General features: G+C 41.2%; 1 protein-coding gene across 1 annotated transcript in view; it reads right to left on the bottom strand.

Moving 5' to 3' along the window:
• The window catches only part of rnf13 (ring finger protein 13), a 68,618-nt gene that overhangs the window by 44,238 nt on the left and 6,767 nt on the right, over positions 1 to 17,613 (bottom strand). Inside the window, exon 4 of the mRNA XM_033622372.2 lies at positions 3,628 to 3,750. Coding sequence (XP_033478263.1) covers positions 3,628 to 3,750 — 123 coding nt within the window. The remainder of the gene's footprint in view (positions 1 to 3,627; positions 3,751 to 17,613) is intronic.

Raw genomic sequence — 17,613 nt, 5'->3', positions numbered from 1 at the left:
TGGAGCTACAAGTCAGTGCACAGAGATGCCTCCAAGACGTTTGAAAATATAGCTATACTACACACAGCTCCATTCACATCATGGGTATTGAATGAAGTACTCCACTGGCTGCAAAATCACTTTGAGGGGACTGGTATCGTAATTTCTCTCAACGATAGCCAGCCCTACAGTTTACAAACAGTAGCTGACTCCTGCATCGTACATCTTTCACAAAATATCATCTTTGTTTTCTTCTTAAACAAGGAGGAGCTAAGAAACAACTCAAGTCTCAGTCTAACTAGCAGCTGACAGAGTAAATATTCAATGTGTGATTGTATGAATAATTCAAAATACCATTCCATATCATATTTCAATGGAATAAATTACTTATTGACTTATTCATACTTCAAAAACAGCATCAATAAGTGATTAACATAGGGGGGATCAAAATAAAATAAATAAATAAAATAAAAATCAACCAGCCACCCTCCTCCCCTGACAAGTCCCTTCATAAGTAATGAACAGTCCCTAAAGCGCGGTGAGGTTTGTGGACTGTTACTGCCAGAAAGAGAGAAATGTGAAAGGCTTGTTTCTCCTCTGACACATCACATACCTGTGTTCGGCTGGCTCGGCTGTTCAGGTACTTCTGGGCAGTCATGACACCAAGAAGAGGATATTATTGGAGCTGACTTCTCCGTCGCCCGGTAAGCCGATGGCCGCCGTATTTGACAGGAATATATTAATGTTACTGTCTGTGTCTGTGAGCCCCGTTCAACCCACAATCGGTGGGATTCGCCTTTCGTTTCTGCTGCTGGTTGAAATCTGTAGGGTGCTTGCACAGCGTGCTGAATGATTTAAGCCTATTTTGCTCGCTCAAAACTATTTTTAGTCGCAAATGCGAGTGCCGTGACGGGCGGACCGCCACACTACCGTCATTTTATTCCGCCCGTCACGGCACGCTGTTTGATTGCGTTATCAAAACCGCGCCGCTATTATTCGGCCTTGCTTTTAACTTATTCCACCGAATACAGAATGTGTGGGGTTTTTTTGCAATATTCGGCCGAATATATTCAGTTACCGAATATTTGGTGCATCCCTAGCGTTTGGTATTTTTACTTGACAAGCGATGAAATGTGAAAAATTTGAAATGCATTATGGCATTAATGTGTTTTTCATGACACAACTGGGGGAATGAATGCTGTAAGGTTACACTCAAAATGCCCCCAGATCACAGCAACAACAAAATCAGAGTAAACTTCAACAAGTCAAAGCTGCTTCTTCGAGGGTTGCAGGAGGTTAAATGTCACATCTGACACAGATCAGAGAGACCTTTGTGTGTGTGTGTGTGTATTGTGTTTATACTGTGTGTCTGTCTGACACGCAGCTATGTGGAGTGGAGTCTGGTTACACTCCAGCCAGGAACACCTCACTGCTCTGTCTGTCAACATGTTTCTGCAAGAGTGTGTGTGTGCCTGTGTGTGTGTGTGTGATGCAGTAAGTCCTTCTAAGGCTTTAAGAACGGGAGGGAAAGATCAACAGAGAGAGAGAGAGAGAGTGTGTGCCAAGGTAATAGATTGAAAAAGAGGGACAGACAGGAAATGTGAGAGTGAATGAATGGGGGGAGCGACCACGAAGCTACAGAGAAGCTACAGAGTGAAAAGGTAAGACTGAGGAGTATGAGAGTAAGAGGCGGGGAGGAAGATGCCAAGAGGCTGCATGCTTTCCTCGCTTTCACCCCATTACTCATCCCTGCGTTCACTCTACCCTGGCTCTACTTTCTCCCCTTACCTCCTTGCTCCTTTCTATTCGTCTGCTGTTTTTCATTCTGAATCCTTTAAAAACTGGAAGTTTAATGTGCATTTAGGACCTTATCTACCAGTGTCTCCTGCATTTGGACATGATTAGTTTGCTTTGGTGCAAAGGAGTGACTGAAAAACTTCACTTTTCACTTCAGGCACAGTTCATCCTGACGACAAATTTATATCTAATCACTGGGCTGAAGGTAACGTGTTCATTACGAGGGCTGAGTACTGAAATTCTACTGACCAAATTAGTACCAATTCACGTTCAATCTGTCAGTGCCAGATTTTGGTACCTGAGAACGCATAAGGGTGAGAATGCCAGGTTAAGACAAGAGGCGGAGGTGCTGCGGAGCCTCCCAAAGCCTGTAGGACAGCCACTGAGCTCTGAGGCCATCAACAGGGCTCTGTCGAGCCACCGGATTCAACTTCACACAGCAGACCGAAGCGCCCTGAAGCTGGGAGTCGGCCACAGAGCTCCATCGGCCTCCCAGTGAGCAAACACTATTGTGGCAGCACCACACTGCTGTAACAATTTCAGCATCTAGTCTATTGTCTTTTCTATATTATTTTAGTATTAGATTAGCATCCCTGCTAAACGAGCCGACACATACACACACACACACATGCAAGCAGACAGAGACAGACGATTAGCTCTGTGTATGATGGCAAAAGAGCAGAGGAGCAGGATTGCTTTTTAGTGTAATTAAATATTAAATATTTGTTAAAATTTGTTGTTATTCCGGTACCAAAAAAGAAAAGGCAGTGGAAAGTGTGCCCGTGTCAGTTCAAATGTGAACGTACCCAACCCTGTTCTAAGTCTCTGCGCTAAATGTCTTGAAATTCTGTTACAAGAAATGTATCATCAACATCTCCATGTCCCTAAAATACATAGATTTATAATGCATGTGCTCTATATTTTGTTGTCATCTTTAAGGTGAAGTTGTACCTGGTATTTGCTTGAGGGAACTTTAACACACTGAGGCTCAGTTAATTTGCAGCCACTGTGGGCAACTTTGCATATTTTAGTTAAGCTTTAACTAAGGTTACACATTCTGTTCAACTTCCTTTAAACTGGCTGGTCAGTTAAGTCGACAGCACTTTGTTTACTTCATTTCTTCTTCATCTTATTGTCTCTTCCTCTGCTGTCAAACTGGACGACACTCCCAGCACACACACACACACACACACACACACACACACACTTATGCTGCCTTCCCCGTCCTCTCTGCACTGCACGTGGCCCGACGCCTCACTTGACTAATGGAGATCATCTCTCGCTGTCTTTCAGCCGCTTCACTGATTTATTAGGCAAACAGAACTTTTCAACTCCACACACCCAGCATCCTACACCAAACTGCAGCGGCAGGAGAAGACGAAAACGACAAGAGGCGGCGGAGTCGGATAGATGCTCCTGCAGGAAATTATGTTTGGGGAATGGCCACTTCCTGTTTTCCTTCAGTGAAATTAACTCTGAAACACCACCTGCTGCTTTAAATGCAGTGTGAGGCAACACACATCAGTGTACAGTACCTCACACAAACAGTTTTGGCAGCTTGCCCTTATAATTAACAGCTACTGAAATAAATTGTGTTTTCATTTGCTTTCAGGTGTTGCTGTGCATTAAAGCAACCGTCTCCAAAACACTGGAAGCGTGTTAATGAAATACAAGGGCCATAATTTATTCTACAAAGATGCTATACACCGTTTTGGTCAGAAAGTCTGTGCCCTGATATCAACTTAAAATAGTTATGTCTGGATTAAAACTAGAGGTGGCTGGGTTTGATTGAAGGTGAGGGATGGTTTAGTGAGGAAGCATCACACACACCAACCAGAGTCAACACTGTACCTTGATGTCAAAGTTGCAGTCGAAGCGCTTGATGAGGACGATGAAAGCTCCCGTCAGGTTGTCCCTCGGAGGGGGCTCGATGGGCTCGCAGGCATTTTCTGGCCGTGCCCCAATCAGGAAGCCCTACAGGGATGACATCATCAAACAAAACATGGTGAGATAAATACATGAATGGCTTCTATCCAAGTTTCCTTGGAAGTCAAACAGGCGGCGAGGGGTCAAATGAGGACTCATTTTCCAAAAGAAGATATCTTTCATTCATTTAAAAAGCACTATCTAGCCCTAAAAAACTGGCAACTGATTTATTTTGCTACTCTGTTTTTGGTTGACAGACTCTAAACCCTTAAACAAAAAGGTCCTCTGTATTCCAGTGATAAGTAACATCAAACAGTTTGTGTGTTTCAGATGTAAAGAACAGATCAAAAAGACCAGCATCTATAGCTGACTGGTATATTGCTGACAAGTTAATGACACTGATTCCCATTCATTCATTCATTCACTTTTACTTATTCCTGCATCAGTGTGTGTCCTCTAGTGTCAATAAATTAAAAAAAATACACTGGGGTAGTTACTGGTTACTACAGGGTCATCTAAGGGATTCATGTCAGTGCATTTGAAGTGAAATAACTGCTCATAAGCTGACTTTCTTACACATCTGAAGTAGGGCTGCAACAATTAGTCGATTAATCATTTAGTCAGTTGAAAGATAATTAATTGCCAACTATTCTGATAATCATTTCAGGCCTTTACCTAAGTAAAAATGTCAAAAATGTGCTTTTCTAGCTTCTTAAATGTGAGAAATTTGCTTATTTTCTTCGTCATTTGTGACAGTAAATTAAGAGTCATCAGGGGTCTCATTTATAAGCATTGCTTATAAATAAGCAAACAAAAAAAAAAACCTTTTTTGAGTGAACTGCAGTCTAAGATATCATCACACTGTTTGTCAGATTTTAGCAACCTGCTTAGTGAACCTGTATACTGTTAAATACATCACACACAACACAGTTACATCCCAGGATTCGGTGTCAGCTCCCTGACCCAAAGTATGAGTAGCGCCATCTTTGTTCAGCCCACACACTGCTCCCAGATAAACAACATCCATCACAACCACAGATAAAAAAAACAACAGAGAGGCAGTTCTCCTGCTGCCACAGATGTAACACTGGCAAATCAAACATGAATTTAACATGGTAATGCTTTCATGATTAATACAGAACTTTCCACTGGGGTGAAGAATATAAGTGACGCAGACACGACTATGATGTGTGTGTGTGTGTGTGTGTCTTTATCTGTCCTTTTAAACCTGTGTGTTTTTGCATGTATCAGAGTCTATAGCTTTATAAGTCAGCTGTTTTTTGGTTGCCAGGGTCTCAGTTTGCCCTGAAACACTTTGTCCCTTATATGTCCCATCTCTCAGTGTCTCTCTGCTGCTTCCTGTCTTGGTCCCATTTCCAACAACAGCTTTTTGAAGTGACTGATGAGACGGCGATAGTGAGAAGAGAGAGGGAGAGGGTTAGACGGAGAGGCTGACAGAGTGATAAAGGGAAGGAGAACAAAGGCGGAAAACAAGAAAACGATACAAATATGGAGGCAAGAGGAGTTAGAGAGCCACTGAGATGCAGACAAAAGGAGGAAAGCCAGAAAAAAAAAATAACGGATGGAGAGAGACAAAAATAGAAAGGTGAAGACAAAAAAGGCAGATGTGGGAAAAGAGAAGCAGCAGCACAGATACATGGAGAAGAAGTGACACACAAGAGATGAGGGGAGAGGGATCTAACATGATATATTTTTCCAAACGTCTGCTGCTCTTATGCAAGTGTAACTAACACCACTGTGTGTCTGTGTGCATGTGTGTGTGTTAGAGGCAGGATGGTGGACAGGAAGTGTAGACTGCTGTGGGACTCTGGGAATCTGCCAGCCACTTTCAGCTCCCTCCCTTAAAGACTTAAACACTTTTTAATATCAAGGAGAGTCAGCATTTTCTCTCACACAGACACACAGACACACAGACACACACACACACACACACACACACGCACATACACAAGGCCGGTGTCTGCTCGCACCAAACTGATTCTCTGCGAGCGCATCTTGCCAGGTGCCAAAACAGCAGCTGAGCCACATATGGAACACGACCACAGTGACACATCACATTTGCGAACAAACTGAGCCACGCTGCACAACAGACGGGACAAAATTGCTGCCTGAATGCAGCACCAGGTTGTAGCCCAACACTGACAAAACCAGACGTACAAAAGGTTAAATTCAGGGATCGGAGAGATCTGTGAACTCTCACATCAGGGAGGAGTAATGTGTGACGAATCCCTCACTGCCGTCACCTCTGGGTGCCTTCTCCGGTGCAGTCCTGCCTTGCTGCTTTATGACATCACTGTGCCACTGCCTCACAGTCCTGCTCCTGACTTTGAAAACAATGGCAAGAGCGCCCTCTGCTGGGTGGAAGAAAACATCTTAAAAAACACTAAGAACTGCAGAGAGAGGAGCCCGGTGAAAAACAGGAAATAACTGAGGACAGAGGGGAAATCCTGAAAACGTATACTGAGAGGAGACGTTGACAAACTGCTGTCTGGATGAGGACATCACTTCAAACACCATCTAATGCCACCTTCAACTGATCATACCTGTCCAGTGCTCCAAGCTGGATGACATGGAGCTTTTGTATGACTATATCTTAATATACATCATCCTGTAGCGCCCAATTTATAAAAGCAGGAACATTTTAGAGACTGTTTACTGAAATCTTGTTGAGAGTGTTTTAACTTTCAACGTGTAGATGGTAGTGGCACCTGGGAGCCAAGACAAATAATAGACTGTCCAGAATTACAAGCATGGCCAGTAAATGTATTAATAAAGAGCAGAAACAACTGGGATGTATATAAAATGCAGGAAAACAAAAAGCCTGATGACATATTGTGTCTGACCCTGTTCATCCCCTTTTTTAAGTGTCATAAAATTGTCCTTGGGAAGACGCTATTGTGCCACTGCAGCAACCAAGAACATTTACAAAAAGTCTTTCATACCAAATAACTTTGCCAAATTCATACTAAGGCTGCAATTTATTATTATTTTTATTGTCGATTAATCTGTTGATTATTTTCTCAATTACTCAATTAGTTTTTTAGTCTATAAAATGTAAGAAAATGCTGAATAAGTCTTTCAGTGTTTCCCAGTGCCCACGATGGCGTCCTCCACAGCCCACAGATATTCAATTTACTGGCATAAAGGAGTAAAGAAACCAGAATTCATTCATGTTTAACAAGCTACAATCAGAGATTTTTTACTTTTTTTCTCAAGAAATTCCTTGAACTGATTCATAGATTAACAAATTAGTTGGTGATTTACTGGTGATAATTGTTGCAGCCGTACTTCGTAACATTTATACTAGAACCATGTTCGTTGTTGTCTCCACTGTGCATGTAGTGTTATTTATAGTATTGTGATTGACTATGTGTTTTAAGCAACCTGTGAAGCCGAAGGTAAATTTTCACATTTGTGGACAATAAAGTTTATTATTTACTGCAAACATGAGGTTCTGCTATCTGTGTATGGCAGGACATTGATTCCCAGCTGGTCCAGCCACAGGGTCCTGATTTATCCTTAGTCATTAGTTCCAGGTCCACACAGTTTAATACATTCAGTGTCACACTTGCGTTTGGCCATGTTGTCAAGCTAGTTTGCTGTCTTTGCCAAGTAGCTGTCCGTTAGTCACTCACTCTACAGCAGGGAACGGAACTTCAAAATAAAAGCTCTGTGCCAGAAATGCACTGTATGTAAAATTAAAGCGTGTTTTTTGCAAATTGTGGTCCATTCAGAAAGGACTCTAGACCCACTTTTGGACTGGGACCCACCAGCTGGGGACTACTGTGCTAGGATGAATCCCTGAGCTGTGAGTATGTTCTTGGATGAACAGCCAGTGTACAAATTTTTGTGCCTTCATTGTACTTGGAAATAAAGACACAAAGAGACATATCATAACCCAGCTCCCTGAGAGTCCTTGTGTCGTAATGATACCAAACTAAATATTCCATTATTGCATTGGTCTTGTGCCAAAGTGTCAAAGGATGAATTATTCATCAAGCATGTGATGTTGAAAAAGTGAAGTATCGCGACGCATTTGCACAACTTAAGTAGTGACACAGAAAAGAGGAAAGACTGATGTGCGAAGGTAGAAATGTGACAGTTAAGTCAACGGTAACTGCAGCCTTGGGTACACCTCAATCTTTTTTCTTTCCAGATACCAATTCAGATCCCATGACTTGTACAATACAAAGCAATATTTACCTGATATCAGTGCTCTTATTTTCCTAAATTTAAAATCTGTGCACCACACTGTAAAATCCTTTGACATGCTGTGACACTTAGAAGTCAGTCGATGTCCCCTATGACTGAGTGAATATAACTGATAGTGGAAATACTTAATAATATACTAAAAGTGACAAATGATCTGTAATCTGGAAATACCCCAAAATCTTTTCTTATTTTTAGTCATTTCTCCTGAGCAAACATTTTACACTGAACAAAGAGCCTTGAGTTAATAATGTAGCCACAAGTTCCTCTTTTTTTTAACACTGGTACCATGTTGTGGAACAGCCTTCCGCTACACATCAAGGGCCCTGTCTGACACCCAGTGCAAAGTGGCATAAAGCGGCACAAATTGGCACAACTGTCATTACTAGTTTCACGCAATTGTCATTGTCAAGTAGCACTTGCCCATGGGTGTGTAGGTTAGGTAGGCTTATTGCTATTTTGAGGCAGCAGAAAGACTGGATCTAAAGTCGATGGCGCAGTATTTTCCTGCTAGTTAAAGGGTGCATTATTCACATAATAAGATGCACCCATAGGCAGGTTCACAACGCACATATACTGCTTGTTACACACACAGTGGCACATGGATGGGTTGCATAATAACTCATTAATGAGGAGAGTATTAATTACATTCTCTAAAATGTGAACATAGCAGAGAGCAGAGCAGAGCTGCAGAGCTGCTGTCCGACTCTATTAAGAGAGACACTGTGTGCACTTATGCAAAGCAGCATAACTTTGTTGATGATTTCAGAGGCTAGAAGTTTAGTTCTGTTTCCTCTGTCAAGTTCATACCTACAGTTCTTAGTTTTGCTGCTTAAATGTCCCATGCCATTACTTACTTACTTACTCTGCATTAGTCTGGCTTCTCCTATCTGCCAAATCTGCCATGTAAATAGCTTTTTAAGTGGACAGGAGATACAAATCTGATTGGCGTTATGCCCACAACACACCTGTGATTAAATAAGGGACTTAATAAAACCCATTTGCTCTCTGCATCCTTATTTGCAACCAGATTATGTACTGTTTAACGAACAAAGGCGGAGTTGGCCCTGAAGGCAACTTAGACCACACACTACTGATCGTTCAAATAGGGCCCCAGGATTTTAAATGAGAGAGGGGTTTATAGAAGTCAGGTTCAGACTTTTTATGGAACAGGGTAGCAGATTCATAGTGAAACTGTGCAATGACATTGTGATTTTAGCTGTTTTTATTTTATTAAGTTGTGGTTTGTGTTTTTGAATTTCAGGATTGGGTTAGTTTAGTTTTTTGTTTAATGTCTTCTTTGTGTCTTCTTTGTCCTCTAACATCTTTGGACCATGTTGGAAACAAGTGTTTTCACTTCAACATGTTATCCTTTGTTTCTGTATCTGACAATCCAGGAATAAAATGAATCAATCAAAGTCTATATATTAGTAAAGTGTTTAGAAGTGGACACCAACAGTGAGCCCTCAGTGTATGTTATGGTTTTAATGGGTTAAGACTGAGCTGTGTAATTGCAGACTGAATTATTATCAGTCAAAAGCTTTATGTTGACTGCAGTTTGACTGCAACCTGATGTGATATTAACACTCTGATGCAGGTTTTGAAAAGATAACTGAATTCAGTGATAGACTTCCGTCATCATAAACTCTGCATAGTGCCATTTTCTAAAAAGACTCAAGACAATCAGTATGAAATATGATCTTAAGTCAAGCTGTAAATATCCTTTAATTTCTTCTTGTTTGACTCTCTTGTTCTACTAATACTGTGCGTGAGTGCAAACAAACTCATTGGGATTTTGTGTTGTTACAAAATTCAAGAGGGAGGAGGAGGAGAAGGAGGAGGAGGTGGAGGAGGGATTTCTCTGGCGGACTATTCCAAATTACAGCACAGTAATCCCGTCACTAACAATCTCACTATAGGGCTTGTTTGCAGATTTGCGTTGGGTTCAGATAGGAGGAATTAATAACTCGCTGTAGCCTGAGTGGGGCTTCCCGTAAGGAGATTAAACCTTGTGTGAGTCTACACTCGCATTCATCGATGTTCAGATTCCCCGCTTTAACCTGCCTGAACCACATCATTCCCCGCCCTAACGTATGCATGACCACAACAGGAAGCAGGTGAAGCTACAGCACTTCTGCAACCAGCACTTTTCATCATTAAGTTGTTAGTCTATAATCACAATATTTACCACATCGATTACCAGAGTCCTGAGGCATTGACCTTTGACCTTCTTACTGAAACCATTACTGCGCTTGACCTTAATAGGAATGCTGGTGAAGTGGGACGGCTGCAGTCTAAATGTGAAAAAATGTGGGTTTGTTTCTGGGTCATATCCAAGACTGTCTGAGAAACTGTGGGTGAGGAAAGTGAACAAGATGTGCCTGAAACTCCCTCAACAGAACAAGAGAATGACAAAGCAAAGCAGCTAGCGGACACAATGACTTGCTGTAAGTACATCACTGAGTCATCTGGACACTGACTGGAAATCCCTACTGTAAAAAAAAAATCTATGATCCCTTTATTACCATACATATACCAGAAGCAGGTGGCACAAGAGAAATTACTCATGCTGGTGCATTAAGTAACCACATTAGTGCTTCATTTAAATGATTAAAAAAAAAACCCTCAGAGCTTCCTTTAGAGTTGAAATTTCCCTATTTGCGTGTTGACACAATGGATGTGAGCATGTTAAAGCAGAAACTGGCTTGATTATTATATAAACCAAAAGAATGAACAAGTTTGTTACCACATCTCTAGCCTAGAGCAGGGCTCATCAACTATATTTGTCCAGACACTGTAGCTGCTGGACTTACAAATAATAATTATAATATGATAATACAAATATTCTAATTACAACCATAAATGATGAAACAAAATGTTAAATGAAATTACGAGTTTGACCCTATTCTTGCATGAAGACAGCACAAGCTGCATTCAATTTATATAAGACGGGATTTTGTTTCAGCTATTCAATCTGCACCAAAATATGCGTTAATTGCCACCCAAACTTTATGCACTATAAGTCACGTTTCCAGCAAACTCTTTTGATATAGTACCCTTAGAACCCGTACATAACCCATATGGACATAAACCTAAACCGTAGACCTGTTTTGCACCACAGACCGCACTCTTAAACGTAGGCTAGGAAGTTATCAGATGGTTATAGCCACATCAACAACTTAAGTAGCAGAGGAATATTTGCACCTTGTTAATTGTCCAGGGAACGGTGATACACACAGACATTTTAAGAGCAAAAAAGAACAGGCTGGAGTGTTTATAGTCTCTGTTGCAATCAATGGGATATTTAAAAAAAGTGGGTTTGTGCATTGAGTTGTTGTTGAGCAAGTGTGACAATTTTCTCTTGACCAATTAACAGACATTAGTGTTTTTAGCTCCACCTCTTAGCACCGGATCAGTGTGCTAGATACCTCAACAGAGGGGTGACGAAAGAACGGCACAGCATGGACTGGTTCTATTGTTACCATCCAGAAATTTTGACAATGGAAGCACAAAAATAACCATTCCAATGTGTAACCAACTAAACTAGACTGCTTGGTGTAAATCAGGCTATGAAAGCGCAATTGTCAGGGCCAAGGACAGAGATAAGGACAGAGCGCTGTGATGCCAAGTGTGTGTGGGTTTCAGAGAGTAAGTGTGAAAGAGAAGGTGGACTATTGCACACAATGTTACTAAGTTATTAATACTAAAACATAATAAAATATTTTCTAGTAAGATTACCCGAACCCACACTGTGGGCTGTAGGTCTACCCATGCATCACTACTAGATGGGTTTTATAAAGCACCATGGGTCAAGCACATATTTGAGGTTGGTAAATCATTCCTAATAAAACTATATTTATCTTACAGAAAAACAGAATTGGTTCTCAACGTGGAGTCCAGGGACCTTCGGGACTCCTTGAAAAAGTCAAATTTCACCACATTTGAGCATGGAAGCACATTTTTAGACCTTGGAACAGCATAATGTTCATAATCTCAGGTCCATTTATGAGCTTTTTGGGGGCTTTCATTGTCCGTCAGAGCTTTTATTCTCACACTTAATTCTCACGTGATGACAACTGAGCTAGCTCAATTTGCTGATGACGACCCATGACTGCAGTGAAAAGGTAAGAAATATCTAATAAGTCAAACTCTGAGTTGAGATTATTTTGTTAAAATCCAATCACCACACAATTCACTTGGAATTAGTAAATGCAGTGGGTTATACAGTTAGACAGCCATCTGCTCACAATCAAGTCTCCAGTTAACCTTATCTGCAAATCTTTAAATTGTGGGAGGAAACTAGAGCAACGCAAGCACAGAGGAAACAAGCAAAAATGCCTGCTGTATAATGATCCACTCAAAGTTCACTGTGACCTCGTGCAAATTTTTTCCATATTTTGCTCAACGAGAGATACTTGAGGCAAGATTGTTTCCTGCCACCTCTTTTTACGCCCACAACTTCAATCAAATGCATCTAGATCTCAATTATAGGAAATAACTGTAGAGAAGTTTGTGAAAAATTTGGTATTCCCCAACTGATAGGAGGAAATTTATTCAAAGTCAGTCAGACACTTGAATATTCTGAAGCAGAATTTCTGGACACTCGCATAGAAACCAGGCTTTAATGAAAGAAGAGAAAAAGAACATGTTTTATTTTTACATATTTTACAGGGAAAGTGTGTGCCTCGGAGACTTAACCAGTGTTGCTGCACCATCCAAACCACAGTCCTTCCAAATGGGAACTCAAGCATTTCTTCTCAGGCTATAATTGTGGAAGTGAAAGTGGGCAAGTAACTGGAATAAAAACAAAAAGCCTGAGAGCGGAGTGGTGTGCCAAGACTTTGCCCTGAAAAGGGAACGCGGTTATTTTAAGATGAGTATCGATTCTTGGCCAGGGTCATATCTAAATGAAACTTAACAATGCTGAACCTTGTCTTCAAAGTTTGTAGCCAAGTCCACTGCCATTACTCTCTCTTACTTAACCTTCATGTACTGTATCTACTTGTACTGTTACTCCACCCTTCCACGCGCCTGCGTAGAAAGGCTGGGAAAGCACACCTCTCTGTCCTTCCATGTGCAAACAAGGAAAGTCTAAGGCAGAGAGAGCAAACCTCCCTGCCCTTCCATGCGCCAGCAAAGACCAATTACAAAAACTGCATACTGTACAAAAATAATAATAATTTTACTGCCACAGATATTCTACATCATTGCAACCAGACATAACCAAAGTGTTTCAGCTTAAAAAAACACTGAGCCCCTAATTGCACCTGATTGCTCTTTTAACAATGAACAAATATTTAATTTATTTAGGAGCTGTGTCATCTTTGTCATTTAAAAACTAGCAATATATCTAGTAATATCCTTACAATAAGGCTTATTTACAAAGCACTGAAAACAGGAAGAATGAAGTAAACAGCAAAAAATTGCGACAATACAGCATATAACACCGCCAAGCCATCCTTAATCATCGCAAGAGAAATTCCATTACCAAGAGAACCCCATCAGTTGCCATTCATCAAGTTTGTATAAAAACACACTTTATTTTCAAGTACAGCGCATTTCTGGCACAAAGTTTTTATTTTAAAGTGCTGTTTCCTGCTCTAGAGTGAGTGAATAACAGACAACTACTTGACAGAGACAGCAAACTAGCTCGACAACATGGCTAAACGCCAGTATGACGCTGAATATTTTGAACTGTGTGGACCTTGAACTGATAACTAAGGGCAAATCTGGATCCTGTGGCTGGACCCGTTGGGAACTACTGGTGTAATGTATCCCACAAAAATGATACAAACAATACAGAATTTATTCAAACACTGGCTGTGACACAGTTTAAAACCATTTCTGTCTTCAAAGAAACGAGTTGTGAAGTTTCACTTCAAGCCCGCAAGTTTTGTTATGCTGCATTTAAACTCACCTTGATCTCCAAAATGAAGTGACTAAAATGTGCACCTCTGATATTAAACAAAGCACAACTGTTGCACACTGTGGGTGTACACAGGCTTGCAGAGGCCTTGCTTTGAGACCCTAAGGCGACTGTAAACAGCCCCGGTTGTGTAAGTGGAAACAGGGAGGGCTCTGTTTGAAGGCTCGTTCCCTGTGGGGAGTCCTCCGGAGACGAACAGGCTTGTGCTGCCTTGTGATGCCAGAGGTTTCTCCAGGCATCGTACAGCTGCGGCAGCGCAAGGTTATAACATTTGAAATGGGGTTACCTCACAATAATAAAAAGGTTATCGAATTCTTTTAAAGTACAGTGAGAGTTGACGGTATTACATATTCATAAATTACTTAGTTGGAAAGTCCTTGCAGTCTGACTCTGAACACCATCTGCATGAGTTTTTGCAAAGTGCTCTCTCCTTATTGCATATGCATTCATGACACAATTAGGCAAACAGTAGGTGGGGACGCAGTAAATGCATGTTAAAGGAGAGTAATTATGTATTCCCATGACTTACTAAAACGCACACAATCTGCAGGTCCATTATCTGAATAGCAGTGCAAATAGTGCTGGTCTATTAAAAAGGAAGTTGTGGTGGGGAGAGGAAAAGTGAATTCACCTTTGTTCTATAGAGATTTAAAGAGCATCAGACAAACAGTGAGTGCACAGGAAAATATCCAGAGATATCTGCAGTGTATACATGGAGAGAAGTTAAAACACGGGTTAGTCCAGTAAAGAAGATGGGAAGTTCTTCTCTGCTCCTTCCTAACCTGTGATAATGTGAATGATAATGTGGGTGTATTCTTACATTACAATCTCACTGAGTGCTGCTGTAAATCACAGCTGAAACGACTCCCTGCCAAGCTCAGTCAGACAGGCGCAACATGGGCAGGGCAGAGGAGGGTAAGTCTAAAATGGATGGATTGAGTTTAACCCCTAGAGACTGGGGCAGCATGTCCGCATGGCACAGGGCCTCTCAGCAGCGGGACAGCAGAGGTGGAAAATAAGACGCAGAGATTACATGAGAATTTAAGACACAGAGCAGTGACACCGACAGAGCGACTCAGTCATTTCTCAGCTTTCGTAACACAGAATCTTATATAAGACTAATATGCACCAACACGGAGAGAGAGCAACATGACTGTGTGCCATAATCCCTGCTGTCTGCCTGGTGGCACATCAGTCACAGCAGGCTGTCTATGGTGAGGCCCAGCTCAACAAACACAGATACATGTAATATATTAGAGATGTCTCAAAATGGATATTTTGAGACTTGATATAATGACCTTAAATAATAAAATGAATTAATTATCTGGACCTCAACTAACCTGTTGAAATGTAAACTGGCTTTGCAACCTTAAAAAGTGCTTATTCTTAAAATCTAAAACTGTAAAATGTCAATGATTGTTTCCAGGCATATTTTAGGATGACAACTGTAAACTTGTTGTCGTGACATCACAGTGAGCCCGCCTCTTTAATCATCCGATTGGACAATGTGGGAAAAAAAAAGAAGAAAAAGAGATGATGTGGGGTGCTTTTCCACTCTGTTGAAGTCTTTGAAGCTCAAGGGGTTCAGAGCACTCCGGCAAACACGCCAGGTGTGTCACAATTCAAAAACCACTAGCAAAAAGCTTCATTCTCATTAAAAACAATCACTAAAAGTCTCCAGTTGCTAAAACGCCTTCTGTGAGATTTGGGTCTTCTGCAGTACACAGCGCAACTGTCATTGCTAGTTTCAGACCTACTCAGATGTTATACTCACAACCAGCACCAACTCTGTCTAAGTACTGAACTGTGTGTCCATGGGCGTGTAGGTCTTGAAATGAGGCGTGGTCAGGCACATTGTTGGACGATTGCAGCAGAAATGATTGTGCCATTGACCAACAAAAACCTGATCTAAACTTAATGGCACAGTATTTTCCTGCTATTTCAAAGGCGCACTATTCAGACAGTAAAATGCACCGACGTGCGACTTCACAATGCGCGTTACACACACAGGGAAGTGTGGATATGTTGCAAGTGGGTGAAATAAAGCACCATAAATAATGAAAATATTTATTATGTTTCATAAATGTGAACAAAGCAGAAAGTAGAGTGGCGCTGCAGAGTCACTGTCCGAGGAGCAGCAAACTAGCTCAGCCACATGGCCGAATGCAACTATGACGCTGACTGTATCAAACTGGGGACCTCAAACTAATGACTAAGGAGAAATCTGGACCAGTTTGACCATTTGGGAACCACTGCTTTAGACCATGTGCTCTTGATCATTTAAATAGAGCCCTAAAAGTTTAGAAAGAGGTGGTATTCCCATTGCTGTCACTTCCCAAGTCTTTGTTTATAAATAAAGTTGCACATAGGAAACACTCCAAGGGTGTGTTCACCTTTAATGTCTTCAAACCTCATGTTGTGAGACCGATGCTACCAATCATCTCAACCAGAGCCTTAATTCCTACAACACACCATGGGATCACAACTCATGTGACGATTCCAAAATTATGCTGTGGGACCGCCATAATGGTGTAATGATGCTAAACATAGCATCCTTAAATTTAGATAAGTAGCAGTTATTATGAGTGTCCTAACATACGGCTCTTAACCTGCACATGTACACAAACACAAAACAAGGCGTGTACTGTAGTATTCTGCCATCAGCTTGCCTCTGTGCCCCCAAAATGCCTCTGTACAACAACAACTGCCACAATGACCAGCTTAGATAGCAGACATGAATCATCCCTTCTGTTTGGGAGCTTTGTGGATCAAGCAGTGTGCGGGCTGCTGGGCGGGGGGTGGCATACAGAAACCTCACAACAACACATATTTATTACAATCCCTCAATACAGAGCAGTGATGTCTGGAAACACTGTCATCACATGTTATTTCACTCTGAGCTTCATTAAAGAGTGTAATTTGAATACAGTAGCTCTACACTGTGTACTCTGTCATTTTCAAGTGCATCTGGCTGCTGCAACACATACTGGCATATGTATTAACTTGAAAAGCATTTAGAAGGTTTTTAAAATTGACCCTGATTTCCACTGTGTTAACAAACATTACTGAATCCAGCATTATAAAACATTAGCTACATTATTGTTGTTTCCTGTTATTAGTCCGTGTATTTGGGCCCTGACACACCAAACTGATGGTCCGCCATTGGTGAGCATGTTTCCCTTGTTTTGTGTCCAGCGCTGGTGGCACTAATCAGCCCTTGGTGGCCCTTGTTGGTGGTTTTTGGCTAATTCAGGAGACAGCAGAGCGCATCAAGGAGAGAAATCACTCTGATTGGCAGTTCAGCTCAGTGCATACGAAGAGAAAAGGAAGTGAGGAAAGTAAACAAAAGGCTAAAGCCAAGAAGGCATGAGATTAAAAAAAAAAAACTTGTTATATTAGGAAAGAGGATTTTTTTTAGCACACTGCAAATATCCTTTGATCTTCCAACACTGGGTTTTGTTGTTCATGTGCTAAGTGGCTAACTAGCCTCTTCAATCCATCCTATCTGTCTTCTGGGGCCGTATTCACAAAGCTTCCTTGTACAGAGTCGCTCCTAGTGATGAAATACTAAGATTCTAAGATATTGATGTTTTCTAAGAATTTCCTCTTAAAGTTAAGACTAGATCCTGGGAAAGACAAAAGTTACTCACAAAGCAACTTAGCCTTTCAAAGAGCTCCTAAGGTGAAAAACTGTTAGGAGTAAGGAGGAGGACTTCTAAGAGGCTTAAGACTTTCTTAAGGAGAGGGGAAAAGGC

Source organism: Epinephelus lanceolatus, chromosome 6 (genome assembly GCF_041903045.1).
Source record: "Epinephelus lanceolatus isolate andai-2023 chromosome 6, ASM4190304v1, whole genome shotgun sequence".
In the NCBI taxonomy this organism is placed as follows: Eukaryota; Metazoa; Chordata; class Actinopteri; order Perciformes; family Serranidae; genus Epinephelus; species Epinephelus lanceolatus.
Note: the sequence above shows the minus strand (reverse complement) of the source record. Positions and strands in the feature narration are given on the sequence as shown.